Raw genomic sequence first — 11,425 nt, 5'->3', positions numbered from 1 at the left:
ACAGGAGATAGTCATAGACTGCAGACATGATACAAGAGATTGTCAGACTCTGGACATGATACAAGAGATGATCAGAGACTGCAGACCTGGTACATGAGTCAAAGACTGCGGACAATGTACAGGAGATGGTCAGAGACTGCAGACATGATATAGCAGATGGTCAGAAACTGTGGACGTGATACAAGAGATGGTCAGAGATTGCAGATATGGTACAAGAGATGGTCAGAGACTGCAGACACGATACAGGAGATGGTCAGAGACTGCGGACATTAACAAGAGATGGTCAGAGACTGTAGGCATGATACAGGAGATAGTCAGAGACTGCAGGCATGATACAGGAGATGGTCAGAGACTGCAGGCATGATACAGGAGATGGTCAGAGACTGCAGACATAGTACAGGAGATGGTCAGAGACTACGGACATAATACAAGAGATGGTCAGAGACTGCGGACATGATACAGGAGATGGTCAGAGACTGCGAACATCATACAGGAGATGGTCAGAGACTAGGGACATGATACAGGAGATGGTCAGAGACTGCAGACATGGTACAGGAGATGGTCAGAGACTGCGAACATCATACAGGAGATGGTCAGAGACTATGGACATGATACAAGAGATAAAGCAAAAAACAAGCGGAGCGCCTCTAAGTGCAATACGTTTAATAAGGAATAAACATACAGTGTGAAGTAACTCACTAGACGAAAGGAAGTGAAGGCTAAAATGCAAAGTCCTGGGGTCAAGCTGTCCAATAGCAGATGCCGAGAGAGGAGAAGTCAGGATGGTGCTATCCGGTGGATGGAATGGCGGGGAGATGCCGGCTCTCGCTTCGCCGGGACCGGACTCTCGAGGCAGGCTGTTACTCAGCGTCGACCATGTGACGTAGGCAGGGTCAAAGTGCACACGACGCGTTTCAGAGCGTGCACCAAGCTCGTGGGGAGCATGCGCGCTCTTTCTTCAGGTGTAGATGCCGGGACCATAGGAAGTCAAGGAATTTATACACACGTAATGTGTGAATGGGAGTACACGAAAATCAAGTGACCAATGAGGTACTATGGCGGCCATGTTTAAGGCTCAAACCATACAAGATTACACAGTAATGGATGAAACATACACTATTGGTGAAAATGAATGATTAAATAAATAAAACAAAGCGAAATGTGAGGGGAATGTGTACATATATAAACAAAGAAGAGTACAATGTATATATAGACCCTAGGCTACTATCTTAGTAAAAAATAAAATAAAATAAAAATAATAAGAAATTGATGAATGAAATATAAAATGGTAGATAATAATGAAGATAGATGACTAAAAAATGAATAAAAAAAGAAAGATATATAGAAAAATAATGAGTGTTATGAAATATTTGTGATAAGAGTGCCAAATAATGATGGGAAATGCTACATTGTACACATACATACTCATACACATATGTATGCATATACATACGTACATCCGCCCACACCCGTATGTACACAAAAAAATGTATACAAAAATATTTAATAAAAATATTTGTTAAAAGATATATTCTCCAAAACGTATGTTAAAAGAATATGGGAATAGAATAAATACAAGATTATATAAAAGGCGATAAAAGGATGTGAGAAAAATGGACATATACATGTATGTATATATGTATATATATATATACACATACACAAGTGTATGGCAGGTGAGATGAATATATTACAAGATATTATAAAATATTAAAATATTAAAATGTCACAATATTTAAAGGTGTATATTTTATATAAAAGGACCTATATAAAGGAAGAAATAATTATAAAATAGTACTGATTTCAAGTTCCTCATTTAGGCCATACGGTTTTAATGTGTTCAAAGAAAAAATCCAAAAAGTCTCACGTTCGCAGAGCCTAGAGAACCGCTGGGCCTCTGGTAATTTATTGGATATCGCCTCATTAATCCAAACTCTCAACCCCTCAGTAGATTTGTTGTGATATTCTAGGAAATGTCTGGGGACACTATGTTTATCGGACCCTTCCTCAATAAGCCACCGGTGTGTTCTTTTATTTCATAATACAAGAGATGGTCAGAGACTGCAGAGATGATACAAGAGATGGTCAGAGACTGCGGACATTAAACAGGAGATGGTCAGAGACTGCGGACATTAACAAGAGATGGTGAGAGACTGCAGACATGATACAGGAGATGGTCAGAGACTGTAGGCATGATACAGGAGATGGTCAGAGACTGCAGAAATAGTACAGGAGATGGTGAGAGACTACGGACATGATACAAGAGATGGTCAGAGACTGCGGACATGATACAGGAGATGGTCAGAGACTGCGGACATCATACAGGAGATGGTCAGAGACTGCGGGCATGATACAGGAGATGGTCAGAGACTGCGGACATCATACAGGAGATGGTCAGAGACTACGGACATGATACAAGAGATTGTCAGAGACTTCATACATGATACAGGAGATGGTCAGAGACTGTGAACATCATACAGGAGATAGTCAGAGACTAGGGACATGATACAGGAGATGGTCAGAGACTGCGGACATGATACAGGAGATGGTCAGAGACTGTGAACATCATACAGGAGATGGTCAGAGACTACGGACATGATACAAGAGATGGTCAGAGACTGCAGAAATGATACAGGAGATGGTCAGAGACTGCAGACATTATACAGGAGATGGCCAGAGACTGCAGGCATGATACAGGAGAGGGTAAGAGACTGCAGACATGATACAGGAGAGGGTCAGAGACTGTGGACATGATACAGGAGAGGGTCAGAGTATGTGCACATGCTACAGGAGAGGGTCAGAGACTGTGGACATGATACAGGAGATGCTCAGAGACTGTGGACATGATACAGGAGATGGTCAGAGACTGCAGACATGATACAGGAGATGGCCAGAGACTGCAGACATGATACAGGAGATGGCCAGAGACTGCAGACACGATACAAGAGATGGCCAGAGACTGCAGACATGATACAAGAGATGGCCAGAGACTGCAGACATGATACAGGAGAGGGTCAGAGACTGCAGACATGATACAGGAGATGGTCAGAGACTGCAGACATGATACAAGAGATGGCCAGAGACTGCAGACATGATACAGGAGATGGCCAGAGACTGCAGACATGATACAGGAGATGGCCAGAGACTGCAGACATGATACAAGAGATGGCCAGAGACTGCAGACATGATACAGGAGATGGCCAGAGACTGCAGACATGATACAGGAGATGGTAAGACTGCAGACATGATACAGGAGATGGCCAGAGACTGCTGACATGATACAGGAGATGGCCAGAGACTGCAGACATGATACAGGAGATGGCCAGAGACTGCAGACATGATACAGGAGATGGTCAGAGACTGCAGACATGATACAGGAGATGGTCAGAGACTGCAGACATGATACAAGAGATGGCCAGAGACTGCAGACATGATACAAGAGATGGCCAGAGACTGCAGACATGATACAGGAGATGGTCAGAGACTGCAGACATGATACAAGAGATGGCCAGAGACTGCAGACATGATACAGGAGATGGCCAGAGACTGCAGACATGATACAGGAGATGGCCAGAGACTGCAGACATGATACAAGAGATGGCCAGAGACTGCAGACATGATACAGGAGATGGCCAGAGACTGCAGACATGATACAGGAGATGGTAAGACTGCAGACATGATACAGGAGATGGCCAGAGACTGCAGACATGATACAGGAGATGGCCAGAGACTGCAGACATGATACAGGAGATGGCCAGAGACTGCAGACATGATACAGGAGATGGTCAGAGACTGCAGACATGATACAGGAGATGGTCAGAGACTGCAGACATGATACAAGAGATGGCCAGAGACTGCAGACATGATACAAGAGATGGCCAGAGACTGCAGACATGATACAGGAGAGGGTCAGAGACTGCAGACATGATACAGGAGATGGTCAGAGACTGCAGACATGATACAAGAGATGGCCAGAGACTGCAGACATGATACAAGAGATGGCCAGAGACTGCAGACATGATACAGGAGATGGCCAGAGACTGCAGACATGATACAAGAGATGGCCAGAGACTGCAGACATGATACAGGAGATGGTCAGAGACTGCAGACATGATACAGGAGAGGGTCAGAGACTGGAGACATGATACAGGAGAGGGTCAGAGTTTGGGGACATGGTGCAGGAGACCATCAGAGACTATGAACACGCTACAGAAGTTGTGGGGACACGCTTAAGGAGACACAGACTGCAGACATATTACATACAAGTGCTAGAAATCATTGCTATAACAGTAGGGAAACAGAGACTGGTGCCTGCAGGAGCCCTGAGGACCACACAAAAGTGCTACAGACGTCTGTGATTGGGTGCATGGGGGGACTGAGCAAAATATGATTGCAGACTGTATGATTGTTATGTATTGCTATGTCGAGGGCATTTCTCGGTAAATTGAAATAAGTTGACCCCAGGAGTTTATCCCCGAATTGGCTTCACCATGAATGTACTCCTAACAATCACACCACTGCCCATCGTGAGAGCTCAAAACTCTCCCACTGAACCAGCACACTTTATGTCAATAAAGTTTATTGATACCGTCTGAAAGTGATTGGTTGGGGCCGTGTTGACGTAACACGTAGTTGGCGGGAAGCCTAATTGTTGCCGGAAGTTGTGTTGTCAGCATGGATCTGGAGCGGTTTGAGCGGGACAATGCTAAGAACTGTCTGCTGTCCTCTCCGGTACCGGAGCTGTGCAGCCGGGAAGCGTGCTGTCTGGGGATTGATGAAGCCGGCAGGGGCCCCGTCCTGGGTGAGATATCGCGGGAGAGGCTGCGCTCTGAGAGAACCGGTCACCGGGGCTCTGTAAATGCTGTAACATTGTAACTGGGACGTAGATGAGACTTTTCATATAAATACAACAATGAGGTCACCATCCAATTCATTTATAATCTGTATCTGGGCTGTCATATGAGAAAGAGGGGCAACCATAATCACAATGTCAGCCTTTTATGGGGGTCACAAGCCTGGTTAAAGCAGAAATATACCCTCAAGGAAGCTGCCAGCTTGGCCTCTGTCTAACCAGTTCTGGACTGGGAGGATTTGCCCCCTTAATGACCAGGCCATTTTGTGCGATTCGGCACTGCGTTTAACTGACAACTGCGCGGTCATGTGACGCTGCACCCTAATCAAATTGATGTCCTTGTTTCCCCACAAATAGCGCTTTCTTTTGGTGATATTTGATTTGAAAATTAGTAAAGAGGATCTTCAGTCCTAGGCCCCTCTGTTTTCAGGATCCGCTTTCTCAGCAGGGGATGACCGTCCGTCTCAACTCACTGTGCAGAGACAGACACATTCCCACTCTCCTATGGGAGATCGGGGGAAAACAGACCGCCTGTCCGCTTTCATCCGATCTGCTAGATGGATGGAATATAGGACCACCATCCGATCCATCTGGAGTTTGCGGATAGGATTGGATAGCGGCAGCTGTCAGCGGACATGTGACAGCTGACGCTTCATAGGAGTAAATGGAGGGTCCAATCAGATCCGCCTGAAAAACTGACAGGTGGACCTGACCTGACAGCCCGTGTAAAGGGCCCTTGGCAAAAAAAAAAAAAATTGTAAAAGGCAGGCGCTACCAATACTGTCAACTTTTTTTATTTTTTTTTTGTGTATATATATATATAATTTTTTTTTTTTTTTTTTTTTTACAAACGCTGTAGCTTTTTGTGTTTTACATTTTTACAAATACTGTACCTTTTTTAGTTTTATTTTTTTATTTTTGCAAATACTGTAGAATTTTTCTGTTTAGGTTTTGTTACAAATACTGTAGCTTTTTTGTGTTTAGAATTTGCTACAAATACTGTAGTTTTTTATTTATATATTTTTACAAATACTGTAGCTTTTTTGTGTTTATATATCTTTACAAATACTGTACCTTTTTTTTAGTTTATTTTTTGTTACAAATACTATAGCTTTTTTTGTGTTTTATATTTTGTTACAAATACTGTTTTTGTTTATTTTTTTACAAATACTGTAGAATTTTTCTGTTTTAGGTTTTGTTACAAATACTGTAACCTTTTGTGTTTATATATATTTTTACAAATACTGTAGAATTTTTCTGTTTAGGTTTTGTTACAAATACTGTAGCTTTTTTATTTATATTTTTTTCAAATACTGTAGCTTTTTTGTGTTTTTAGAATTTGTTACACATACTGTAGCTTTCTTATGTTTTATATTTTTTTTACAAATACTGTAGCTTTTTTGTGATTATATTTTTACAAATACTATAGATTTTTTGGTTTATATTTTGTTACAAATACTGTAGACTTTTCCTCTTCCTCTTCCTTTTTTTTCGGACATTCATCTGTCCATGGATCCAGCACCGTGCTCACCTGGGTTGGTTCTTTGCCAGTCTTGGGGTCTTTGGTGCTGGTTTTTATTACGAAGGAAAATTGTCTGTGACTCTCCTTGCAGCTTCACACTGCGCATGTGTGAATGCACCTGCAGCCTTTTGGGACCTGTGAAGGGTACCCAGAAGGTTGCTGGCAGGGAGAGGAGAGGGGAGAGGTTCCATTTAAATCACCTAGGCAAGTGGGACTAGGCACCCACTCCCACCCCCCCCCCCCCAAATAAAAACAAAAAACCCTCCAATAGTAAAGGGGAAGGAGGTTTAAAAGCGGAACTCCCCCTTTAGGGTGAAGTTCCCCTTTAAACCAGTGGGCTTTATTTCCGCATTAAAGGGGAACTAAAGGGATCAATACTCACCTTTACCCCAACAGTTCCCATTCCTTGCCAGTGTCTTCTGTGTGCCAGTCTTCGGCCGTCTTAATTGGCTGGCACAGGATCACATCACTCCTACACATGTGTGCAAAAGGCTTATATTCCAGCATACAGGAACAGTGCCAGGGCTGTAAGCTGAGCTACACAACTCAGTTTACATTGCTGGAGAAGAGAGCGAGCAGGCAGGTGGGTGCATTCTATTGCCGAAGAGATATTGCATTGCAAAGGTTGACATGTATATCTGTAGTCTTCAGCTTTCTACACTCTTTAGAAAGTGCAAATCCTGTTACAAATATGTTTTTCCTCTTCTAGCAGTGGGAGGGGAGTCTAGGCATACACTGTGTGTGAGCTGATTGGAGGAAAGGCACCCCCCCCCCCTTCCACATAGGCAGAGGAACAAAGAAACATGCAGAGCTGCAGTCTGAATAGACCAACTCTCTGCTAATCTTCCTCTAAGCTCCCTCCCTGACACAAACGTTTAGCTGATAACAGAGGAATGGTGCAGCAGAAAGACACAGGACTTAGAGCTTTGGAGAGAAATAAGTAAACACTACAGATATATGTGCCTTGGTCAGATTTCATGAATGGGGTTTACAACCACTTAAAGGGTTCATTCACACCAGCAGCCACACTAAATGCAATAGAATACTGCTGATGCACTGATTCTGGTACTTCACACTTTCTTTTTTTTTTTTTTTTTTTTAGAACTTGAAATATCTTTAAAGCCTAACTCTCCGGGAAATGTATAAAATCTTCCTCCCAGGTTGAATACTTATCTTAACCTAGGAGACTTGTTAAAGAAAATTTCTTGGAGTTGTTTTAGATGAGAAGTATGGATTTTTTTTTTTTTTAAGAAATCATACTTGCCTAGGTGAATGCAGCATCGGTTCCCCGCTGGCTCTGACTTGAGAACTGAGTGATCAAAGACCACTGATCGCTCAGTTCTCGGTGTCACTGTCACCGCCCTTTTTTACTCACACACCCCCCCCCGCTGAAGCTGTGGGCTGTGGAAGGGGCAGTAGTGGCTGGCTCAGGCTCTCAGCAGCTCTCCGAAAGGCTGACCCAGGTGTCAGTCTAGGCTCCTGGGTGGACAAAAGGTAAATGACTCCTGCGCTTGAGAGGTTGTTCTATAACCGGTATCCTGAGAATGCGATACAGATTTAATGGACGTTGTCCCGGCTGTGCTGCCACTCTCAACAGTTCGTGGTAACCCAACAGACTCTAGAAAAGGAATAGACTGAGGGCGCACCAGCCTTGCGCATTACCTTTAAAACAATTTATTAAAATGAAATGACATAAACTTTATACTCTCAAAACAAACTTAAAACACGGGCAAACGTGCAATAGGACCAACAAAATCTCCACTGAGCATCCTCTGTAGCTGCAGGCCGTGGTAGGATGTGGACCTCCAAAAAACCGCTTGCGCGTTTCGGGGTGTCCCCCCTTCCTCAGGGGGTGGATCCTATTCATTTAGTCACGATCTTTCCCCAGCCTGGACTGGCTCTGTGACATCAGCCAACAGCAGGCTTCAGGTCACAGTCAGCTGAAAACGGGTCACAGGATTGCAGAACAGACTGCACTCCTGTGATTCACAGGACCAGTACAGCCAAATGAGCTTTGACTGTACTTCTCTAAGTTCCATTGGCTGCAGTGTGATGTAGCGGATTGCATAGCAGCATGCTGCGCTGAAAAAAAGGACTGCATAAGTAATACCCCTTTATAAAACAACTTATGTATCTGGTGGGTGTTCTCGTAAGTTCATGAAGGTTTGGGATTTATGGCTAGATTCTCCATCCATGGCCGCGTAGTATCTGATATTATAGGTATTGGGTTTTGCATCCTCTATGATTTCAGGACAAATAAATCTCAGTGGTTATCTGGGGAAATAAATGGGATCTATTTATTAATGTTTGTAATATGCTGTACCATGGGTATTGGGGATATTGCAGAGGTCTTTACGTTTTTTCTTTATTTCAAAACTTATTTCTTAACCCTGTACTCCTAACTGAGCTGAGTAGAGATAATTAGAGATGTTTTGTTGTTTACCTTGAGCGGGGGAATGCCCACAGGCTCGGTTTTGTACCACTTAAAGCGGTAGTATACTCATTTTTGTGACTTTTACCTACAGGTAAGCCTATAATAAGGCTTACCTGTAGGTACAATTAATATCTCCTAAACCGGCACGGTTTAGGAGATATTTGCCCTGCATGCAGCTGCTGACGACCTTCAGAGTTTCATGCTGGGCACTAGCTGGAAAATGACTCCTGCGCTCATGCGAGGGAGTGACGTCATTGCGGCTCCGGCCACTCCCAGCGCTGGAGCTGCCGAACCCGGAAGAGACGCCAAGAGGGCATGTCAGCTCCCACAGCGGTGTCCGGGGGTCCGTGTCGGGGCTTCGTTCTAAGGTAAGTATTTCATAATGAGCTAGTTTGCGATGCATCCTAGCTCATTATGTCTTTGTCTTGCATGGTCTGTTTTTTTTTTTTCAGTATACAACCACTTTAATACTTAACACCAATAAAGAGAATTAAAAAAAAAAAAAAAAAAAAAAACTGCATTGCCATACCTGTGTTAGTATAAACAGGCTTTCTAGGGAATAAGGCTTTCTGCCTTTTTCTTGCTTTGGGACCATGCTGGACAGGGTTGCCCAGCGAGTCCCAATGCACCTGGATTCAGTGGGCTGCTACACGAGCAGAACATTTACTTCCTGCACTATCATGATTTTCTTTTCCCTGTGTTGCAGGCCCCATGGTGTATGGAATATGTTATTGTCCTGTATCCCGGAAGAAGGATTTGGAGGACATGAAAGTTGCAGGTAAGACATGTACACCTATGTCTGCTTTCAGTAGGAAGGTAGAAAATTGGACCAAGTATTTATACTACTTGAAATGTTCCACATTTTGTCATGTTACAATCAAAAATGTATATATTTTATTGGGATTCAAATCCACGCCACACTTTTCACATATTTATTTGTATAAAATGTTGAAAACCATTTATCATTTTCCTTCCACTTCACAATTATGTGTCATTTTGTGTTGGTCTATCACATAAAATCTCAATAAAATACATTTACAGTTTTGGTTGTAACCTGACAAAATGTGGAAAATTTCAAGGGGTATGAATACTTTTTCAAGGCACTGTACCTCCCACTTATACGTAGGCAGATTCTGCATGCAAGGTTTGTTGGTCCTATTTCAGAGGGAGCTACTTTATTTGTGGGACATCACTTGGCTAGTGGTGGCTAGTGAGATCGGTTTTCATAGCCTTACTCCAACACATACCTGCAACTTGCAATTTGTTTTTGCTTTTATTATGTACCAGCAACTTAATCCACACAGTCTATAAAGTAGCTGTACCCAAACCTCAGTGACTTCTACAGTGTTAGAGGAAACTGTTAGTAGTGTTCAGTTTTGGGTTAGTGTACTGACTATAAAGCAGAGCAAGGCCCCTATACTAGCCTCTGTCTGTCTCCTAGTAATCAAAGTTTGGAAAAAGAGAGGTTTTGAGATAACTGAGAACTGTTGGATGCTCACTCCCAACGTTACCGGCATTAAAACCAATAGTTTTTGCATCCTAGCAACAAGGCAGGATGTGGGAATTCATAACTGGGAATTTTTCAGCCAGGCTTCTAGGGGAGCCCCACCGGCCTACCGATATGACCGTAAAATTATTGAACATTTTACAAAGCTGCACATTTTAATACCCACTTGACTGCATTGGCTTTTTTTTTTTTTTTTTTTTTTTTTTGGTAAAAGGTTAACTTAGCCCTTAAAGCAGTACTAAAGTCTTGTTTTAAAGGACTACAAGCAGCAAGGTTCTTTATTGCAGAAGAGACATGTAGTGTCTCTTCTCCCATTAAAACAAACCTAATTCCCGGGAATGTCGGGTGTGGACACCCTTTGTTTTGACCCTATTGGCAGACGTTTCCTTTTTTTTTTGTGTTTTTTCTTTTTGTATTATGGTACCACCCGCCCTGTGGCGGTGGACCTGGGCCACCCCTAGCACTGCTTTTTTGATAGTTTGATAATGGGAGGCGGGGGTTCTCCTCTCCCTTCTCTTTGAGGAGGGAGTTTTGGGTCGAATGGGGCCGAATGCCCGGACCTAGGGGAACTCTGCAGCCGCACTGGTTCGGTTTGGGCCTGGGCCTTTACCGGGCGGGGGGGGGGGTGGCATATAGATGTACATGGTTGAACTTATGTTTTTTTCCGCCCCTTTACTGTGTTATGTACATTGTGTCCTTGTTTTGTGTCCCCCCAACACACACTTTTGCATGACCGCTTGGTCTGTTAAAGGAAGGTGAATAATAGACTTACTAAAGCACCCTCCTTGGCCTGTGTACAAACAAAGGAATGCAGATGTGAGCGTAAATGAGCAGTGATTGTGCAACACGTATCGGGTATCACTTCGCATACCAGTGAAAAAATAATTCTGTTCCCCCATTTCCAGTTACCTCCAAACTGATGAGCTGTAGATGCATTTAAACTGCATCACCTATTGATAATTTTGGGTGCTGTTATTTTTTTACCGCTCCACATTTGGTATCTACTTGGCCTAGAGCTGCACGATTAATCGTTCGAAAAAAATCACAATCTCAATTCAACCCCCGCCCTCACGATCTTAATCCAGCATTTCCACGATTCCTGTAACAGTG

At 43.2% G+C, this 11,425-nt stretch overlaps 1 protein-coding gene across 1 annotated transcript in view; it reads left to right on the top strand.

Moving 5' to 3' along the window:
• Window positions 1–4,639: 4,639 nt before the first annotated feature.
• Window positions 4,640–11,425, top strand: part of RNASEH2A (ribonuclease H2 subunit A) — a 36,615-nt gene continuing 29,829 nt past the window's right edge. Inside the window, exons 1-2 of the mRNA XM_082255489.1 lie at window positions 4,640–4,801; window positions 9,515–9,586. Coding sequence (XP_082111615.1) covers window positions 4,675–4,801; window positions 9,515–9,586 — 199 coding nt within the window. The 5' untranslated portion in view covers window positions 4,640–4,674. The remainder of the gene's footprint in view (window positions 4,802–9,514; window positions 9,587–11,425) is intronic.

This window comes from Pelophylax lessonae (assembly GCF_965119305.1).
Source record: "Pelophylax lessonae genome assembly, chromosome: 4".
NCBI classification, from domain to species: Eukaryota; Metazoa; Chordata; class Amphibia; order Anura; family Ranidae; genus Pelophylax; species Pelophylax lessonae.
This window is presented reverse-complemented; position numbering and strand designations above follow the sequence as displayed.